This window comes from Lampetra fluviatilis, chromosome 63 (assembly GCF_964198595.1).
Source record: "Lampetra fluviatilis chromosome 63, kcLamFluv1.1, whole genome shotgun sequence".
NCBI classification, from domain to species: Eukaryota; Metazoa; Chordata; class Hyperoartia; order Petromyzontiformes; family Petromyzontidae; genus Lampetra; species Lampetra fluviatilis.
In genome coordinates, this window is record NC_136337.1 from 7340971 (window position 1) to 7363826 (window position 22856).

The window sequence follows — 22856 nt, forward strand, 5'->3', positions numbered from 1 at the left end:
AGGGGTAACGTTGGTTTGGGTCAGGGTGCACCTCCTCCCCGTTACAAGGAGCGGCCGTTAACATTTGCCACAGTGGACGAGATGTTAACTACCTCGCCTGGTATGCAAGAGGTCGTGGGTTCGATCCCAACCCTGACGCCTGCTGCTGTATATTTGGAGTTTGCCGTGTCTCTCTCGCCGTGGTCGTGTGAATTTTTATCCGGGTCCTCCGGTTTTTCGCTCCACATTTAGAAACACGCCTCTAGAGGAGGGGTCAGCAAACTAAATAAGGAGACAAAAAAATTAGATTTTAGTACAAAACTGAATATTGTGAGATCCACAATGCAATGTGAATGCATGTGCATCACGTCACGAAGCAGTCTGCGAAGAGAGGGAGGTTGTCGATCCCTGGTTGAGAGTATTTCGCTGCTATACATTCCCACACGATAAGCCACTTCGTTGAGCTGTCATTTGCGGCCAGGTCGCTTGCGAAAAAGAACCACGTCGTTCAGTGGACCTTACCTGGTAAAATACACAAATAGTTGTTTTTGTTTAGTTTTGATTCTGGTGGATTTTCGTTTGCGCTCACACCGCTGGTGGTTCGATCACCGCGGCCCAACTTCAGTTGGTAGCGAGGTCAAATCACGGCGGTGTCTCCTACTTGGCCCTACATCCTCTCGAGGGGGTTGACCAATGAGGCACCACGTGGTGGCATTTCCACCTCGAGGCTCAAAACTGAGTAGGAGCCGAGCGTCGGCGCCCCATGCTCCCCACCAAGTGTGAGAGCACCACCCACTGGGCATTGTTAATTGTCGTTGCGCTGGATAAATGTGTGCATACGTCCGTCAAGTGTGCCCTCGAAATCGCCGACATGGATACGTACGCACCTTGAACTTCTAAACACAGTTCTAAAGAAATAAGAGTTTTTAATCTAGATTCATGCTATGCCCTGCGTGTATATAATGGCGAGTTTAGGGTGGCCTCTTGGGAATAATGTGAAACATTTCAAGTGGCAGGAAATGTCACGTGCCATGCAGTGCCAGTTAATTCTGTACTAGTGCACAGAAACCACCAGAGCATTGGATTGTACATACGTACATGGAACTTCTTTCGCACCGTACGTAGCCAAGCCTGCTAATCGGAGGTGCGGTGGGGAAGGACAACACACTCAACGCAAACAAGCAGTTCTCAAGAAAAGATTTGGTGCGTTGCCGTATTGACTCGTTATTTTCACTGCTTCCAGTGGCGTTTTTGCGCCTTTCTTTTCTACTGCTTTAAAAAATACATTCTCACAATATAAAAAAGTAGGATTGTGAATGTGCTAAATTTGTCCAACTTTGAATTAACAAGGTTTTAAGGAAACCGTTATACCGGGGCCACCCCACAACCTGAATGATCACTGTATTTCGAGGACACTGCGTGCGTGCGCGCTAGCCAGCCACACACACTTGTACGCGTGTGCGTGAGCCAGGCAGCAACACACGTACACTCGTACGTGTGTGTGTGCTAGCCAGCCACACGCACACTCGTACGTATGTGCACTCGCGGGGTGTGCATGGCGTAAGCAGGGCTCGGATTCCCAATCCCAGTGGGGGGCCTTGAACTTTGACCGTTGGTCCGCATTGTTGTTACAAACGTTGACCGTCGCGAACTTGTGTGCATGAACTACTGTTTAACACTCAGTCGGCTTTCGCGACCATTATGATCCGTAATTGAGGTGTTTTTGGGTTAGATCGCATACACACTCACATTTTAAATACGGTGGGTTTACTCTCCAACACACAACCGGTGTGCTGAACTAGCAACTAACTGGAAAGTTTTGTTTAAGTGACAAACCTTGGTAATTGGCTGCGTCAGGTGGTGGCGGGTTTTCCGACATTCATATTTATGCAACCTATCCCCCCTCCCCCCCCCCCCAAAAAAAAAATAACTTCTGTTGTAGATTAACTTTTGTGTCGGCAGTGGCAAGCCCCCCAGCGGGGTTGCTGCATCGAGCCAGCAAGGGCGTTGTTCTCCTTAGGGGGAGTAAACAGTCAAACTTGATCACTCACAATCTATTTTTACCATCACCCACTGCTGGCTTCATTGGACCACATTTTAAAATGCACTTTTGTTCTCTCTTTTTTTTCTTAGTTTTTTGTAAATATAGTTTGTGGATCTCCCCCACAGATGACCGCACGGGTGAACTTAACAATTTACTTCTCCCATCCACTCAATCCACCTGCTTTACACAAGGCCTGGGTTCTGGGCAGGTAATTTGGTATTGCTGCACAAGCGCACGTATTAAATAGTTCAACAAGTTCACCAATAAAGATGGAATTTCCTAGGCGAGTGACTTTTTATAGGTTTTCAAGTGATTCCAGGGCGCTCCTCCTATCCACATACTTGATCACACAGGTGTGGACACACACACAATCCACACCTTGCACACCTGCTAGGAATTGTACAGGTGTACACACGCTCACAGTTTCCACACCTACCAGGAATTGTACAGACGTGTCCACACACATTCTCCACCATCTGGGGAGTGTGTCGGGAAATATGCTAAGCTGCGCCGAGTGACCGAGCGGATGTGAAACCGCCGAGTCCAGTGATCGTGTTGGTATCAGTGTTAGTGTGTTGGTATCCGTGCTAGTGTGGGTATCGGTGTTAGTGTGTTAGTATCAGCGCTAGTGTTGGTGTCAGTGCTAGTGTGTTGGTGTTTTCGCGATGATTTGCACAGGAGTGCCTTACTGTTATGTCGACTGCTGAGTTGTGTAAGGTGTGTGGGTACCTTTGTCCGTGTGTATCCATGTGTGTGTGTGTGTGTGTCGGTATGTATGTATATGTCCGTGCTTATATGCGTGCATGAGTGTGCGAGTGCGCGCATGTGAAGGTTGTGTCTATTATATGTGTTGTGTCTGTGTGTGAGTATACAGGGTGTTTCACAAAGATGGACCTGATTTGAAATCGCTATATCTCTGCAACCACGAACCGCCCATGAATGAAACTTATTCTCAGGTTTTTTCGGTAAAGTCACGTAGGTAAAACATTAAAAGTAATGAAAGTAAAATAAAACAAAACAAAAATAAAAATAAAATTCACGACGTTTCGGAGGCAACACAAGTCTCCGTCATCAGGTGGGACCGTCACAGCCAGATTAGCTGCATCAAGTGAAGCAATGATTCAAAATGTAATCCCTTATAAGCAAGTTGAAGGGGGGGAGGAGAGGGGGGGGGAGTTAATCAGAATGTGGTAGCCAATGAATGGAACGTATCGGGAGGGAGGGGGGTGGGAGGGGGAGGGAGCCAACAAAACATTTGGCGACGGCTTGGACGCGGCTGCTGCGCACGCCAACACAATGGGCAGAAAGGGGGGAGGGGAGGTCTGATACACATGATAGAACAAAGGAACGAAAATGCCCATGTTTATACCAATGCAGGCTGAAAAATGAAGAGAGTACTGTTAAAAATAACTGGGGATGTTAACACTCGGTGAAGTAAATTAAAATAGTGCCTGTCAGATAAGATGGTCCAAAAAGTGTAATTAAGTCTTATTTGCGTGGTTAATAACATCTTTCCAGTGATTACTGAGTTTGTACCCATCATCACGGTTGAAATTATGTCTGTGTTTGTATATTTGTATGGCTTCGTGTACAAACCTTTGATGGTAGCCAGGAGGCTTGCAGAGAACCTTGGTCTCGGAAAAGACAATATCATGAGAGCCCGCCGAGTTGTAGCAATGATCGGCAACGGCCGAAGAATCAGTTCTGCCGTGTTTCAGATCTGACTTGTGCTCGCGGACACGATCAGCAACATGACGTTTTGTTTCTCCAATGTAGCAATCACCACAAATGCAACTCAATTTGTAGACTCCAGGATACTGTAAGTCAGGAACGACATCCTTCACAGATGGAATCAGATCACGGATTTTATGCACTGTGCTGAATCGGACTTGGATCTTATGTTTGTTTAGAATTTTGGAGATCTTTTTGGTCACGCCTGCTATGTATGGTAACGTGATAGTTTTGGTCGGAGTTTCATGTGGTTGTTTCTGTGTGGTGGGAGAGACAGCTTGGCGGATAGTACGGTCAGAGTATCCGTTCATCCTGAGGGCCCGATGTACATGTCTTAATTCATCAGTCAGGTGGTGTTGGTCAGAAATGCCATGGGCTCTGTGGTATAGCGTTTTGATGAGAGAATTCTTTTGAGATGGGTGGTGGTGGGAATCCGGTTTCAGGTAGGAATCTGTGTGGGTGGCTTTCCTGTAGACAGAATGTCCCAAGGATCCGTCAAGCCTCCTCTTAAACAGAATATCCAAGAATGGTAGTTTACCGTCTTTCTCCACTTCCATGGTGAATTCCATGGTGAATTCACCATGGAAGTGGAGAAAGACGGTAAACTACCATTCTTGGATATTCTGTTTAAGAGGAGGCTTGACGGATCCTTGGGACATTCTGTCTACAGGAAAGCCACCCACACAGATTCCTACCTGAAACCGGATTCCCACCACCACCCATCTCAAAAGAATTCTCTCATCAAAACGCTATACCACAGAGCCCATGGCATTTCTGACCAACACCACCTGACTGATGAATTAAGACATGTACATCGGGCCCTCAGGATGAACGGATACTCTGACCGTACTATCCGCCAAGCTGTCTCTCCCACCACACAGAAACAACCACATGAAACTCCGACCAAAACTATCACGTTACCATACATAGCAGGCGTGACCAAAAAGATCTCCAAAATTCTAAACAAACATAAGATCCAAGTCCGATTCAGCACAGTGCATAAAATCCGTGATCTGATTCCATCTGTGAAGGATGTCGTTCCTGACTTACAGTATCCTGGAGTCTACAAATTGAGTTGCATTTGTGGTGATTGCTACATTGGAGAAACAAAACGTCATGTTGCTGATCGTGTCCGCGAGCACAAGTCAGATCTGAAACACGGCAGAACTGATTCTTCGGCCGTTGCCGATCATTGCTACAACTCGGCGGGCTCTCATGATATTGTCTTTTCCGAGACCAAGGTTCTCTGCAAGCCTCCTGGCTACCATCAAAGGTTTGTACACGAAGCCATACAAATATACAAACACAGACATAATTTCAACCGTGATGATGGGTACAAACTCAGTAATCACTGGAAAGATGTTATTAACCACGCAAATAAGACTTAATTACACTTTTTGGACCATCTTATCTGACAGGCACTATTTTAATTTACTTCACCGAGTGTTAACATCCCCAGTTATTTTTAACAGTACTCTCTTCATTTTTCAGCCTGCATTGGTATAAACATGGGCATTTTCGTTCCTTTGTTCTATCATGTGTATCAGACCTCCCCTCCCCCCTTTCTGCCCATTGTGTTGGCGTGCGCAGCAGCCGCGTCCAAGCCGTCGCCAAATGTTTTGTTGGCTCCCTCCCCCTCCCACCCCCCTCCCTCCCGATACGTTCCATTCATTGGCTACCACATTCTGATTAACTCCCCCCCCCTCTCCTCCCCCCCTTCAACTTGCTTATAAGGGATTACATTTTGAATCATTGCTTCACTTGATGCAGCTAATCTGGCTGTGACGGTCCCACCTGATGACGGAGACTTGTGTTGCCTCCGAAACGTCGTGAATTTTATTTTTATTTTTGTTTTGTTTTATTTTACTTTCATTACTTTTAATGTTTTACCTACGTGACTTTACCGAAAAAACCTGAGAATATGAATCATTGCAGTCACGAAAGCTTCAAATCTAGAATGAATGAAACTCTTACCACTAGAGAGGGCGGGGCATAGAGAGGGCGGGGCATAGAGAGGGCGGGGCATAGAGAGGGCGGGGCATAGAGAGGGCGGGGCATAGTTTCAAATGATTACCGCAAGATGCCTCTTCCAGCGCACAAACAGCCCCTAGCCTCAGTCATTCGCAAGACGGTGACCCCTCAACACAAGGGGCGTTTTGCGTTCTGCAGTTCAGCAAGACTGAATCCGTAATTACGGTGCAGCGCACGTTTCAACGGCGTTTTGGCATTCATCCGCCAATGTCAAAGAGCATTCTTCGTTGGAGCCGACAATTTGAGGAAGCAGGCTGCTGTTTTTGTAAGGGGAAGAGCACGGGGCGACCACGCACCTCAGAGGGAAACGTGAGAAGAGAGGCGTTTGGGACGAATTCAACTATCGTCACGATGTTGTCCGTACAGCAGTTGGAGGGCACATAGAGCATTTATAAAATGGTTAGTAAAACTTGATAACTCATTAAACCGTTTGTAACATTTTGTGTAATTGTAACACGTTGCCATCGTGAAATATACTGCTTTGAAATTGGGTTCATCTTTTTAAAACACCCTGTATATACAACTGCCAAACAACAGGGGATGTCTTAAAACAATGGAGGGTGTGGGAGCGTGACAGGGCAGTGTGGGAAGATGCGTCACAGGCTACTGTGGTCGCACCTTCCCATCAGCAGAAGGCGAGGAGGAATGGTGGTTGTGGTGGCTTACAACACCACCGAAGATGCACATCAATGAAGGGATGCAGACAAGGCTTATGATTCAGATGCCTTCTATGACCTGTCCCAGGTGCTGGCTAGAGTGGCCCCTCGGGATAGTCATCCTGTTGGGTGACTTCAGTGCCCGAGTGGGTCACGAGGCAGGCCCGTACGCTGGAGTGGTTGGAAGGCACAGGACAGATCAGCTCAATAAGAATGGTAGGAGGCTGCTAGATTTTTGTGCAGCCAATGGGCTTGTAATTACCAACACACTCTTCCGGCATCGGCGCATCCACACAACATCATGGATGCATGCCAGGCCCAAGCAAGAACATCCGCGTTGTGACGAGACAGCGGATGGCTGTCCACTACTGCCTGTGGAGACCGTGTGGCCTGGTGGCTCGCTGGTCGAGATAGCGGCTCGCAATTGGGAAGGTCGAGGGGTTCGACTCCTGTTTAGGGGGGCGGTGACTCAGCTGTACGTAACCATCAGCGTTGGGGAGACAAAGACGGCCGGGCGTGGTGCTGGCCACTCACCCTCTCATGTGCCGTGCCGGGCTTCGTAGGTGCCACTCTCTAACAGCACTTGCCTCAACCGGCTGTTCAAGTCGAGACGGGGGATCTCTGTCGATGTGTGTATATGCATATGTGTCTCTGTATTTATGTGTATGTATCCGTGTGTATGTGTACACTGATGGCTATGTGCATACATTTACGTGTACAGTATATGTGTGTGTGTACGTGTCTGGGTTTTATGATTTTACACTGGAAGCGTGCATTGTGTCCGGGGCGGTTGGCATCCACTCCTGCTCCTCATTAAAGAACACACTCCTCACACACTGCTGCTGCTGGACTCTGCTGGGTGATTGTGTTGGTGGACCGTGCTCTTGTGGAATGAGTTGGGCGACAGACACTGTTCTGCGGTGGACAATTCTGATTGACTCTGCCGCTGGTTGACATTGCTGGTGGACTCGACTGGTGGACCCCTCATGGGTGACTGCTGTTGGGTTTTCCTAGTTGATGTGTCATGCAAGACTGCTGGTCGACCAGTGGTGGACACTTATGGTAGGCTCCACTGGTGAACTATGCTAGGAATTGTACAGGTCTCTTCACACAATCCACACCTGCTGGGAATTGTACAGGTGTGTTCACACACAATCCACACCTGCTGGAAATTGTACAGGCGTGTTCACACACACAAACACCTTGTACACCTGCTAGGATGTACAGGTCTGTCCACACAATCCACACCTGCTGGGAATTGTACAGGTGTGTTCACAATCCACACCTGCCGGGAATTGTACAGGTGTGTTCACACACACACCTTGGACACCTGCTAGGATGTACAGGTGTGTTTACACACACACCCCTTCCACACCTGCTAGGATGTACAGGTGTGTTTACACACACCTTGTACACCCGCTAGGATGTACAGGTGTGTTTACACACACCTTAGACACCTGCTAGGATGTACAGGTGTGTTTACACACACCTTGTACACCCGCTAGGATGTACAGGTGTGTTTACACACACCTTGTACACCCGCTAGGATGTACAGGTGTGTTTACACACACCTTAGACACCCGCTAGGATGTACAGGTGTGTTTACACACACCTTAGACACCTGCTAGGATGTACAGGTGTGTTTACACACACCTTGTACACCTGCAAGGATGTACAGGTGTGTTTACACACACCTTGTACACCTGCTAGGATGTACAGGTGTGTTTACACACACCTTGTACACCTGCTAGGATGTACAGGTGTGTTTACACACACCTTGTACACCTGCTAGGATGTACAGGTGTGTTACACACACCTTGTACACCTGCTAGGATGTACAGGTCTGTCCACACACAATCCACACCTGCTGGGAATTGTACAGGTGTGTTCACAATCCACACCTGCTGGGAATTGTACAGGTGTGTTCACACACACACCTTGGACATCTGCTAGGATGTACAGGTGTGTTCACACACACACACCTTGGACACCTGTTAGGAAGACGAGGCTGTTTGGGGACTCCACTGTTGGAGACTGATGGTCGACCAGTGGTGGACAATTTTGGTAGCCTCTACTGGTGAACTCTGCTGAGAGATGATCGTGTCGGTGAACACTGCTTAAACAACTCGTGCAGGGCACTTGCGGGAAACAATTGGCCGCTCATTGCTGCCCAACTTTGCGCTGTTGTTCGATGTTGTGCTCAGCACTTAAAGCAGAAATACTCCTGCGAATACATAGTGCTTGTTTGCATGCGTGGTGGATTGTTAACGAGAATGTGCAGTCTTGTGGGAGCTCGGGATAAAGCAGGATTGAGTCTGGACAGTGGTTTGGATGGGTGCAAGTCGATTGTTTTTTGTAAATCTATTGGGCTCTGTCAGTCTTCGGGTTTCTATGCGAGTCTATGGGTCTATATGCAAGTCTATGGGTCTCTTGAATCTATGGGTCTCTATGTGAGTCTGTGGATCTCTATGGGTGGGTGGCAGCTCTGTGCCACGATTGCCCCCGCCCCCCTATGGATCTCCCTCCCCAGACACTGCCACCTCTGGCATCCTCTTAGATTCAAAGTCTCTACTCAAAACGTTCACCTGTGTGTGCACGCGTGTGTTCAATGGCAGGCAAGTCCGGTGGCTCTGGGCTCAGAGAGCTGAGCAGGCACCGCTGAGACCTTGGGTTCAGATCCAGGCTGCTACCCACGGTTAAAGCGGGTTATCAAGCATTCGCGAGTTGATCGTCTCAGCCGGCTCACCATTGACTAATAGACCACCCAGAGTCTCACACGGAGAGCCGTACACTCACAAAAAGACCCATAAACTTATACAGAGACCATTAGACTCGCATAGAGACATATAGACTTGTATAGAGACCCATAGACTCACACAGAGACCCAAGCTGAGTTGTGATTAAAAGGGGTTCTCAGCTGTAGCGATTTGATCGTCTCAGCCCATTCATCACTCACGTAAGGAAACGAAACCCTCGTATTAGGGTTGGTCATGCTCTTCATTTGGCTGCATTGCAGCTCTTGAGAAGAGAATACGATCAGTGACACGTGCAATAGAACGGCCACTGACCGAAACGTCGCCTGTGTTTACTTTTTTTAAGGCAGCGTTATTGACGAGCTTGTTGAGTGGTTGTGTTGATTGTGCTTGTGTTGATTGTGGTTGTGTTGATTGTGGTTGTGTTGACGGTGGTTGTGTTGACGGTGGTTGTGTTGATGGTGCTTGTGCTGATGGTGGTTGTGTTGATGGTGGTTGTGTTGACGGTGGTTGTGTTGACGGTGGTTGTGTTGTGGTTGTTTTAATTTGCTTGTGTTGATGGTGGATGTGTTGTGGGTGTGTTGATGGTGGTTGTGTTGATGGTGGTTGGGTTGACCGTGCTTGTGTTGACTGTGCTTGTGTTGTGGTTGTTTTAATTTGCTTGTGTTGACGGTGCTTGTGTTGATTGTACACCAATACATTTGCTTAAATATATCAATTTGACTGCCACGTCATGAACAACACTCTCGGCTTCCGGGCGAGTGGGACCTCACCTTGCTGCACCTTGAGGTCACGTGAAGGGATCTCAGAGGTAGTTCTCTGATGTCCACTTCCACGAGCCGTGTGCTCGAGCACAGAGGGGTTGGTTGCACTGCCGCGCGAGAGATCGGAATGGGTTTGTCGTCTTGCGATGCCGATACAGTTTGGGGGCGGGGAGAAAAAAAACCCCTCTCTAACATGACAAGACAATATGACATCCAGTTGAAGTGACCTCCTTTACAGACGAAAGAGGCAGACGGATGGACAGACGATTGGGGAGAAGGGACAGGCAAATTGGAACTCAGCGGACGATGCTGAGAGCACGGGGGCGGGGACAGCGGCGGCTCAGCGGTTTGCGCACTGCACTCAGATCGCGGAGATTTCACTCCACGTGTGCTCAAACTACGTCCATGACCGACACGGCGAGGAAAGAAATTGAAAATATGTATTCATAGTGCAGGAGGAATCCGATGAGCTACAAAGCTTTTTTTTTTAACAGATGTCCACTAGGGGCACGGGGTCAGAACGTTACAACAACAAACAACAACAACACGATAGGAGTGAAAAGTAGAGGAATGGTCAACAAATCACTAATAATAATACAACACCTCTATTTTTATTTGAGCAGCTATTTTTATGACGTGATCTAGCCACACATGGCAGCTCAACTCAGTGGCTTATCACGTGGACATTTATAGCAGCAGCCAAATGTAATCCATCCGGCAGTGGATTGACAAGAGTGCTGTAGATAGACAACGGTGGGACATCTGTGTCCGTGATCTTACTCGGGACGTGCGGCGCATGGCAAGGGGTGCCGTTAGCCCGTGAAATCGCGCAAATTCCCGACTAGATGCAAATGCAAATACATACTTTTGTGTGCTCCACGAGAGAATGCACAACACAAGGGCAGCTTTGTTTTGTGACATTGCGAAATAGTGAGGTCATGAGTCCTGTCGAGCCAAAGGGGTGAACTGGCCCAGCAGGCGGTGTTACTGGTCGTTGTGCCCAAGCTATAATCATAATCAGTCTTTGTCCATGTGCACAACACAGCAGTGGCACTGCTGGTCGTTGTGGCACTCACTGCCTGCAGGGAAATGCTTCCCATTAATGACCAGTGGACTCTGAATTCCCTTGTACTATTTAGATATCCTGAGTGTGTGTCATGGCCACTACTGATATCCCTGGATGAATTTCACTGCAGAAATGTAAATTATTACTGTTCGACTAAAAATAAACGAAACGTTTTATTTTATACATGTTTGTGGAACTTTTTTCGCACCATACGTAGCCAACCATGCTAATTGGAGGTTACCAGGTAAGGCCAGCTGAGCTATGTAGTTCATTTTCAGAAGCGACCTGGCCAGAAATGATAGCCCAACGAAGTGGCTTATCATCACGTGGACATTTATAGCAGCCAAATACTCTGAACGAATTGTGTGGATTCTATATGTCGGGCGCAAAACCGGAGGATAAGCATCCACCTGGCCACGTGGAGAGAGACACGCACACTCCAAATATACAGCATGCGTCAGGGTCGGGATTAAACGCACGACCTCCTACGTACCAACCAAGGTAATTAACATCTCCCAGCCACCGTGGTGCCCCTGTTGTTTGGACCAAGAGCGAATCGGCTCAGCAGCAGCAGCAATCGCTGCCCGTCGTGGGGTTGAACTTTGGACGAGGAGAGCCAAAGGTGTTGGCTTCCAGTCTGGACCTGGACCCCCCCCCAATGAATTGTAATATTTATATTTTAAATGTGGACACATATGGAGAGATTCTCTAAGTGAAGTAGTCGTCGAAATGAATAAATCACTTAAATAAACTATGGAGAGTCCTGGATTTGAACCACTCAACCAGCTGCCGCACAGCCGCTTGTCCCACTGAGCCACGGATGTGGTTCGTCACCCACGTGGCCCTGGCGGAGCTCCGAGTGAGAGACTCCAACATGGGATAGCAGAAGAAAGACACACTCCAACACAACCACATCGTTGGAGGAATCTGGATTTGAACACAGGCTTCACTATATTTAGGTGTTTATACCTCCTGACCGAATTAGCCGCAGAGCAGCAGCGACTAATACGGCGGGGAGGAATAAACACCGTGATGCCACCTTCGGAGCTAGCAGCGTGTAGGGTGAGGAACTCATAAACTCCCGCTGGCAACACTGACATTGCATTAGTTCCAGCTGGTCTAGACAAAGGAACACTTTGATAAGTAAATACAGTAGTGTGGAGAACGCAGATTGGAACTCACGGCCTCATGGGTCACAGCGTTGGCACCGATCCCGCAGAGCCACAGAGGAGCGACGCTCCGTGGAGTCTCTCCCTGTATGGGCAACATTGGAAGAGATTGCTATGGAGCAGTGGCGTAACTCGCTTTGTGGGGGGCACATAATCTCCATTGAAAACTCGTTTTTTGTGTGTTTAGTTTGATGTCCTTCCCCCGCACCACGATTAGCACAGGTGGCTACGTACGGTGTGAAATAAGTTCTACTTACATCCAGGAGGGTTCAAGGCTGGGTTTTGGGTTGGAGTCAGGGCACATGACCACCACAGTTCAGTCCTCATGAAGCACAATCGATGTTGGCTCCCTTCTCGTGCTGCTGGGTGGAGCCATCCGTGAGAATTTGCAGAACACAAAGACAAAGAATCCTTAAACACTGTTAGGGCAAGTGCTGTTAGCGAGCACCCATTAAGGGCGGCACGGCAGGGTGGGTGGCCAGCACCACGCCCGGCCGCCTTTGTCTCCCCAGTGGCGATGTTTTCAAACCGCACCAGGTACTCATTTGAGCCTGAGTCAATCCAGAGAAGGCCAAGGACCGGTTCAGAAAATCGTCACTGGTGGTGGCCATGAGCGGGAATCAAACCTGGGTCGCCGGGTTCGTAGCACAGTGCGCTAACCACTACACTATCGTTCTCCTCCAGATAAACAAAGACAAGCACACACAGATGCATTCCACACACACACAGATGCACTCCACACACACAGACGCTTTCCACACACACAGAGGCACACTACATACACACACAGGCACACTCCACACACACACTATAACTCTCGCTCTCTCGCACCGCCAGTAAACAATCTGCACAGCACAGACGAAACCGGAGACTAGTCTCAAAGTTCAGCCGCTCTCTCTCCAGATTCTCTCCAGCGTCGGAGTGCTGAGCAGCGTGACAACAGCAATCATAGACAGAGAGAGAGAAAGCTAGCAGTGGAGAGCTGCGGAGATAGAGTGGTTGTGACCATGCTGTCCAGCCTGCTGTGCGTGGCCGTTACCACCGTCGTGCTTGCATCGCTGCTCGGGGCCCTGCTGGTGCGGACCCCCCCTGAGTCGGGAGCCCTGCATCGCGTCAAGGCGACGATCGCACTCGCCGTGTGCGCTCTCGTGCGCGCCGCGGCGTGGGGTCGCGGGAATCCCAGCGAGTCAGGGGCGCCGAGGGGGTCCAAGGGGAGAGGTGAGAAGAGACGGCGACAGGAGGAGCGGGAGAGATGGAATGTGGAGGAGGATGGAGAGCGATGGGATGAGGAGGACGAGGAGGAGATGCAGAGCATGGGAGATGCGACTGCGAGGGATGAGGTGCGTGTATCCATTCACTCGTCATATCACCAAAAGCATATGTCATCAGAAACATCATTAGCGAGCAGAGGCATCACCATTATCATCATCATAAACTAAAACGACTTTTTTTATTTTAGCAGGTAAGGCCCACAGAGCTATGTAGCTCTTTTTCGGAAGCGATCCGGCAATCACAAATGATAGCTCAATGAAGTAGCTTATCACGTGGAAATGTATAGCAGCAGCCAAATGCTATAAATGCGTGATGTTGATTCTAAATGGGGAGAGAAAACCGGGGAGACACGCAAACTCCGGGATCGAACCAACGACCTCCTGTATACCAGGCGAGGTAGTTAACATCTCGCCACCGTGGCACCCTATCATAATCAACAAGGGCATCTACATGAGAAACAACAACGGCAGATATGAGAATGGCGACATTCGGAACAGATACAGATGAGATAGATTAATGCATCAAAATCTTGGCCGACGCTGCTATTCTTTGACAGTGGTGTACAAGCAAAGTTAATATAAAATTAAATGTAACACATTCATCAACAACACTGTGTGTGTGGCCTTCAAAGGAACGATATAGAACAGGCGACGTTTTGGGCAATGGCCCTTCATATCACGTAAATCAGAGTTGAATTATAATAGTTGTTTTGTTAATTGGTTTATGTTAAAATTAAGATCTGATGAGCTGATAATTGTTGCAACGCTATTTTGTTCGTGAATCTGAGCCCCCTTTCGCTGCTTGGGTGCTCTTCGAATTAATCTCAGTTTGCTTATGCCCCAGCCGCCACCACCGCTCATGATCATCGTTGAGAAAACAAAGATAATACACGCACACTTTTTTTACTACTGCGGTCACTAATCTCGTTAACAAAATTCAGAAAGTCTCTGACATTCACTCAGGATGACACGGTCAGAGCTAAGGCATGACATCTGAAGCAGCAGCAGCATTTGAGCATTACAATACAATTACTAAACTATTAAGATTAAACAATGTTTATTTTACCAGGTCAGGCCCACTGAGATGTGAAGCTCTTTTTCAGAAGCGACCTGGCCACAAATGATAGCCCAATCAAGTGGCTTATCATGTGGCAATTTATAGCAGCCAAATACTCTAAAAGCGTGTTCTAATGTGGAGGAGAAAACCCGAGGACCCGGAGAAAAATCCACGCATCCACGGGAAGAGACATGCAAACTCCAAATGTCCAGTAGGCGTTAGGGTCAGGATAAAATCCACGACCTCCTGTATACCAGGCGAGGTAGTTAACATATCTCGCCAGCGCGATATGTTAACTGTTACTAACAACAACACAATAACCCTCAAGGACTATGAACAAATCGCCCGGATTTGGAATGCGCCCGATCTGGTCGGACCTCCAAAGCCAAGCAGATGTGAGCTTGCACAATGCCTGGATGGGTGCCCACCATGCACAAACAGGTTGTCTGTCATAGGGCGGCCCGGGCGACGTTGTGGTTCTACGTAGTTGTACTATACATCTATGCTGCCTGCCTTTACCAATCTGTACTGACCAGCCGGGGAGAAGCATGGTAACAACGGCCTCCACAACCAGTACGGCAGTTTGGAGGCCCTCATCCAGCTGTGGATCGACGGAATGTCTCGATGCTCCTCCTACGGGCATTGTGCGCCGCTCATCTCCACCAGTGGAAATTCCACATTCCCATGGCAGGGACCATCTTTAACAACCACTGACGACTTCGCACAACCTATTTTATGGCCCTGTAGAGATGAGAATGATGGTTTGCCTGTGCCAACCCTTGACCCGACAATAAATTAAAGCATGCGCATTTACTACTCCAGTTACCCAGGAATGTCAGTGTGACGCGCGTGACGTCACTCCACGTCGACCAGCCCCCCTAATTAATAATCATGAACAAGTTACGTCCTCCACATGGACCCACCCCTCATTAATAATCATGAGCAGTGACGTCCACCAAATGGACACGCCCCCTTCACTAATAATAATTAGCGGGTGACGTCACTCCACATGGGGGGATGGGGGGCGAGGCGCCTCCTCCCCCCTCCTCAGCGTTAACTTACAACCCTCACGACAAAGGCAGAACCCTCACGTCACGCGATCTCCGTCACGCTGTTGTTGAGACATCAAAGTAAAAAGGACGTCGTGATGAACAAGGGATTATAACCTGCAAATGAAATGGGTCTGTGTCACCGCGCCCTTACAGATTGTACACGAATGGATGCAATGAACATCACGTCGTGCTCTGCTTTTCGCTTGCAAGTTTCAGACTTAATGCAACACGCGCGTTCTTGGACAGGCTATAGGATAGTTGCTATATAACAGTCTACGGAATGAAAGGTTGATAGCACGCAGCACGGCTATTACAATGAGCATAACGATCACCCAAATTGCAAATTCGTGAAATGACATTCAGAAGAACACGATTCGTATAACGCGTTCAATTGTCGTATTTGCGATCATTAAGTACTGTACTGTGTGAAATAGGGTTAGACACACACAAGACTGCAATGCTGTAACAATGCGCGCATATGCACAAGCTTCCAACGTGCACGGATGTAGCACTTCAATATAAAGCACTGATATCAACAATAATAATTAGCACATTCATTTAGGCGATTAAAATAGCGAGAGCATTATGGAATGTAATGCAAAATCATGATCACGGTTCTCACCTGCTCGCTTAGCTTCTGCATAACCACGTTGCCCTCAATGCGTCGGAAGTAACGTAACAAAGCAAACGATGATACAATGTATTAGCATTATACCTATGTCATTATTTTATCAGCAGCAATGTTCGTAATGAGTATTATTGTAGTTGTCGCTAGCCAAGTGGGGATCACAGCGGCCGCATCGGCGCCATGTCGAGCGGCGATATGAGCGACCCTCTCATTGGTCAGAGGCTCCCCAACAACAGCCACTCTGATTGGACGAGACGATCCCCTTTCGTAGTTGGGCGCGACCATTAGGGATTTAAAATAGGGGGGGGGGGGTGGAGGGCGGAATGTGTGAGTTGTACAGAAATTAAGTTTTAAAATAACACGAAATTAAGTTTTAAAATAACACGAAGAGGACCAGGATCAGCGGGACCTGGACCGGTGCTTTAAATGTCAGCTCGTTAGGTTGCGTAGATCCGTAGATGTTAAGCGTCAAAGATTTGAAATTATATGAACAGACAACAGGGCAAGTTCAATGAAAGTGTTAAATAATAATGAAAGTGTTAAATAATAATGAAAGTGTGTAATAATAAAAGTTTGTTATTGGTTCTTCTGAAGAAGACCGCTTTTGTTGCGATCGAAACGTCGTGGTTTTTTTTATTTTAATTTAGATTTTTGTTTTCTATCTACGTGACTTTGCCGAAAGAACCAAGAATATGAATTCCTGCAGTCACGAAAGTTTTAAGTCTAAAAATAATAAAAGTGTGTAAGAATAATAAAAGTGTGTAATAATGAAAGTGCGTACGAATAATAAAAGTGTGTAATAATAAAAGTGTGTAAGAATAATGAAAGTGTGTAATAATGAAAGTGCGTACGAATAATAAAAGTGTGTAATAATAAAAGTGTGTAAGAATAATGAAAGTGTGTAATAATGAAAGTGCGTACGAATAATAAAAGTGTGTAATAATAAAAGTGTGTAAGAATAATGAAAGTGTGTAATAATAAAAGTGTGTAAGAATAAAAGTGCGTACGAATAATAAAAGTGTGTAATAATAAAAGTGTGTAAGAATAATGAAAGTGTGTAAGAATAATGAAAGTGTGTAATAATGAAAGTGCGTACGAATAATGAAAGTGTGTAATAATAAAAGTGCGCATAAAAGTGTGTAAGAATAATGAAAGTGTGTAATAATGAAAGTGTGTAAGAATAATGAAAGTGTGTAATAATGAAAGTGTGTAAGAATAATGAAAGTGTGTAATAATAAAAGTGCGTACGAATAATGAAAGTGTGTAAGAATAATAAAAGTGTGTAATAATGAAAGTGCGTACGAATAATGAAAGTGTGTAATAATAAAAGTGCGTACGAATAATGAAAGTGTGTAAGAATAAAAGTGCGTACGAATAATGAAAGTGTGTAATAATAAAAGTGCGCATAAAAGTGTGTAAGAATGAAAGTGTGTAACATTACAAGTGTGTAATGATAAATAAATAAATTGCCAGATCGGCTCCCCTATGGACGGACCGATGTCCCCGTGGGTCAAGGTCCCAGGTCCCCCGCGATAAGCGATGGCGATTAGATTGGTGACGCGTCCGCTCACAGCCTGAGCGGGACTTCACCTCGACTGCAGCCTTGCACCCCTTTGGTTGTCAGTCGTTTAAAAAAATACATAGAATGTCAATAAACACATTGGGGTTTGATAAAACAAAAGTATGTGTACCTACGTGCCCGTGCTTAATTTGTTTTGATGATTTACCTTCTAAAAAATGAATCTGGCCGCGTCTCACACCCCCAGAAAGGGCATTTCGCACCCCCAGGGCCGGATGATCCTAGTAGCAAAAGTAGCTACTACACATGTAGTAGCTACATATGTGGTAGCTACATGTGTAGTAGCTACTACACGTGTGGTAGCTACACGTGTGGTAGCTACACGTGTGGTAGCTACTACACGTGTAGTAGCTACGGGTCCTGCACTTTCAAGGGCCCCGCGCTAAATGCTTTCAAGCTATAATTTCCGGTTGAGTGATTCTGCACTTGCTCTAATATTGTAGTACTATACCACCATCAACTTTTACGAACGACTGGGTGTTTAGGGTTTGCGATTTGTCGTATTATTTGGCTGTATAGCAAACGAAATAATACAATTACTTTACTATGCAACTTAAACATTTGTGTTTTAATATTGATGTGGTTTTTTAGGGTCCCTTTAGAACATCATGCTACAGGTCCCGCACTAGCTTAATCCGGCGCTGCGTGCACCCCAGGCTAAGAACTACTGATCTACGCTGTGCATCAATGCAGCCCGTGTGATATTGTATTTGGCTGCTAAAAGTGTCCACGCGATAAGCCACTTCGTTGGGCTATCATTCGTGACGGCCAGGTCGCTCAGTGGGCCTTACCTGGTAAAGTAAAAATAGTCATTCGTTTATACAACCGACGGTTCGTTGTTCTGTGTGGTGACCACAGTTTCTGCACGCAAATGTGCATCATCATCATCATCACGTATAACACGTAGGCTTTCGCGAATCAACATTATTCATAATAAAGTTGTTTTGGGTTAGATCGCGTTATTTATAAATGTGTCGCAACCCTCCACCACCCGACATGGCCAATCAGTAGAAAAAGTGTCACGTTGACAAAAGACAAATAGTTCACTACTTTCGCCCACCGGTGTGTTGAAGAGTGAATCCACAACATTTACAATTTCTGAGTAACCCAAAAGCCTTTATTATGAATCATCATCACGATCAGGGATCCACTGCTGCTGCTGCTGCCATGATTGGCGTGCAGTGGATGCGGCTCAAAGGGTTGTGATCCACGAGCCTCAGGGCGGGAGATCGGAACCAAGGGGATCGTCCGCATGATCGGGTCAATCGCGGCGGATTGACTTGTGGCTGGTGCGTGATGGGACCCCCCCCCCCCCCCTGGACGATGCGTCTGGTGGTGTCTCGCAGGTCCACGAGGAGTCTCTCGATTTCCACGGTTGGGCACCCGAGGGGCAGACGCTGTTGGTGGCGAGAATCGGCCAGGCCGCCGGGACGGAGCGACAGGTCTGGCTTTACCTGCGCACACCTGAGCACGGGCACCTGCAGGTGAGAGCGTGGCGAGCGTACTCACGCCGCTCAAGCATTCACTCCGCCCTGGTACTCACTCCACTCTGGCATTCAATCTGCCCCAGTATTCACACTGCTCTCGTATTCACTCTGCTCCAATATTCACACCGCTTCAGTTTTCACTCTGCCCCAGTATCCACTCCGCTCCAGCTTGCTCACGGCTCCAGTATTTAGTCCACTAAACATTCACTCGCCGTGTGCCGTTCCATCCGTCAGAAGTGCTCGCTTATAGCACTTTCCCCAACAGTCTGGCAAGGCTATATGGGGGGGGTACTTTGTCTTTGTTTCTGTAGAACTGCTTTTTGTGCTGAGTTTGTTGTCCTTAGCCCGCACTTCCGATTAGCACGTTTGGCTACGGACGGTTCGAATCAGTTCAAGCTACACACACACACCGCTCGTACACACACACACCGCTCGTACACACACACACGGACAGCATATCGCAGCATATCACACAGACCCGCATTCCCAACTTCACCGAAACCTGGCCAGGGGCCAACGTTCAAGGATGCTCAGCGATGAACCCAGTAAGGGATGGGGTGGTGGTGGTGGTGGTTGTGGTGGTGGTGATAACGGCAGTGGTGGTTGTGGTGGTGGTGATAACGGCAGTGGTGGTGGTGGTTGTTGTGGTGGTGATAACGGCAGTGGTGGTGGTGGTTGTGGTGGTGGTGATAACGGCAGTGGTGGTGGTGGTTGTGGTGGTGGTGATACGGCAGTGATGGTGGTTGTGGTGGTGGTGGTAACGGCAGTGGTGGTGGTGGTTGTGGTGGTGGTGATACGGCAGTGGTGGTGGTTGTGGTGGTTGTGGTGATAACGGCAGTGGTGGTGGTTGTGGTGGTGGTGATAACGGCGGTGGTGGTGGTTGTGGTGGTTGTGGTGATAACGGCGGTGGTGGTGGTTGTGGTGGTGGTAACGGCAGTGGTGGTGGTGGTTGTGGTGGTGGTGATAACGGCACCGCCACCCCTTGCTCACAGCTCTTGCACCAACATGCTGAGGAGGCTATATGGGGGATCTTTGTCTTGTGTGTGTGTGAGAGCGCGCTACGAACCCGGCGACCCGAGTTCGATTCCCGCTCACGGCCAACACCAATGACGCTGATCTGAACCGGTCCTGGGCCTCCCCTAGGTCGACTCAGCCTCAAACGAGGACTTGTTGCGGTGTATAAAACGTCGCCATTGGGGAGACAAAGGCGGCCGGGCGTGGTGCTGGCCACCCACCTCCTCGTGTACCGTGCCGGCTTTCGTAGGTGCTCGCTAACAGCACTTGCCCCAGCAGTCTGTGAAGGCTACACGGGGGATCTTTGTCTTTGCAGCACACCGCCTATGCGGGCACGGCGGTGCGTGCCGAGGGGGGCCACGCGGGAGGCTGGAGGGCGGGGGGGCTGCGCATGGCGTGCCTCGAGCCACAGCGGCGATGGAAGATTTCGTTCAATGGGCTCATACGGTACTGTGCAGCAGCAGCAGCACCGAAATCAGCAGCATCATCAGCAGCATCATCATCAGCAGCAGCAGCATCAGCAGCAGCATCATCATCATCAGCAGCAGCAGCAGCATCATCATCATCAGCAGCAGCAGCGCCGACATCAGCAGCATCATCATCAGCAGCAGCAGCGTCATCATCATCAGCAGCAGCAGCATCATCATCATCAGCAGCAGCAGCATCAGCAGCAGCGTCATCATCAGCAGCGTCATCAGCAGCAGCATCATCATCATCGACATCATCATCAGCAGCAGCAGCGACATCACCATCATCAACAGAGTCATCATCAGCAGCAGCATCATCATCAGCAGCGTCATCATCAGCAGCAGCGTCATCATCAGCATCATCATCAGATACTCATCTTCATTGTCATCGCAAGTGGCCACTGCAACAGTAATCATCGCTGCATCATTGTCATCAGCAGGATCACGGTTATCATTATCATCCGTTGATATCATCTACAGCAGAAGCGGCAATAACTGCAATCATCATATCATCAACAATATCATCATCAATGCATTATCATTGTCATCATCATCCATCACAAACGCAATCATCACCCGTAATCGATACTCATTGCCATCCTCACACAACATCCTTGTTATCAGCAGCAGCAGCAGCATTAATCATCGCCATCAATACCATCATGTTTTCGAGCGCGTCTGCGATGACGATAGTGTGTGAGACTGTTTATGAAACTGTGTGTGAGACTGTGTGTGTGTGAGACTGTGTATGTGCGTGAGACGGTGTGTGTGTGAGACTGTGGGGAGCGGTAGTGTAGCGGTTAGCGCGCTGCGCTATGAACCTGGCGACCCGGGTTCGATTCCCGCTCACGGCTAACACCAGTGACGATTATCTGAACCGGTCCTGGGCCTCCCCTAGGTCGACTCAGCCTTAAATGAGTACCTGGTGCGGTGTGTAAACATCGTCACTGGGGAGACAAAGGCGGTCGGGCGTGGTGCTGGCCACCCACCCCCTCGTGTACCGTTCTGGCCTTCATAGGTGCTCGCTAACAGCACTTGCCCCTACAGTCTGTTAAGGCTATACGGGGGATCTTTGTTTGTGTGAGACTGTGGGGAGCGGTAGTGTAGCGGTTAGCGCGCTGCGCTACGAACCCGGGGTTCGATTCCCGCTCACGGCAAACACCAACAGTGACGATTATTTGAACCGGTCCTGGGCCTCCCCTAGGTCGACTCAGCCTCAAATGAGTACCTGGTGCGGTGTGTAAAAATCACCACTAGGGAGACAAAGGCGGTCGGGCCTGGTGCTGGCCACCCACCCCCTCGTGTACCGTTGCGGCCTTCATAGGTGCTCGCTAACAGCACTTGCCCCGACAGTCTGTGAGAGGCAATACGGGTGATCTTTGTCTTTGTGTGGTCGTGCAGGAAGGGGCCTGTGCAAGGGGAGCTTTGCAAAGACGAGGAGAGTCAGGAGCTGAAGGAGGAGCTGAAGGAGGAGGATGAGGTGGATGAGGTGGGCGAAGAAGAGGAGGGAGTGGTCCACGTGCGCTTCACCTTCACGTGAGTGACCTACAGACGTACGTGTGTGTGTACATGTGTGTGTGTGTGAGGACGTGTGTGTGTGTGTGAGGACGTGTGTGTGTGTGAGGACGTGTGTGTGTATGTGAGGACGTGTGTGTGTGAGGACGTGTGTGTGTGTGAAGACGTGTGTGTGTGTGAGGACGTGTGTGTGTGTGGTCCATTGGCCAGTCATCTCAGTCGACCCGTGGCACTTGCTGGGTCTGTCCCGTGACCTCCTGCCAGCGGACGTTCGACACTTCACGTGGCCTCAACGTGCACCTAGCCTGGCACAACTGCCGTTGTGACGTCACCGTCACTTGGTAGCGAATGGCGGTTGTTGTTGCATCTGTGTGTGAGTGGGGGAGCGGTGGTGTAGTGGTTGGCGCGCTGCGCTACCAACACGGCCACCCGAGTTCGATTCCCGCTCACAGTCAACGCCAGTGACGAGTTATCTGAACCGATCCTGGGCCTCCCCCCTTGGTCGACTCGGCCTCAAATGGCGGGCGGGTGTGGTGCCGGCCACCCACCCCCTCGTGTGCCGTGCCGGCCTTCATAGGTGCTACTCGCACTTG

General features: G+C 48.7%; 1 protein-coding gene across 2 annotated transcripts in view; it reads left to right on the forward strand.

Moving 5' to 3' along the window:
- Positions 1-12692: 12692 nt before the first annotated feature.
- LOC144951718 (rifampicin phosphotransferase-like) overlaps positions 12693-22856 on the forward strand; it is a 46081-nt gene continuing 35917 nt past the window's right edge. For both annotated transcript variants that reach the window (XM_078882044.1, XM_078882045.1), the window contains exons 1-4: positions 12693-13533; positions 19127-19264; positions 20598-20728; positions 22150-22284. In XM_078882044.1, coding sequence (XP_078738170.1) covers positions 13201-13533; positions 19127-19264; positions 20598-20728; positions 22150-22284 — 737 coding nt within the window. In that variant the 5' untranslated portion in view covers positions 12693-13200. The remainder of the gene's footprint in view (positions 13534-19126; positions 19265-20597; positions 20729-22149; positions 22285-22856) is intronic.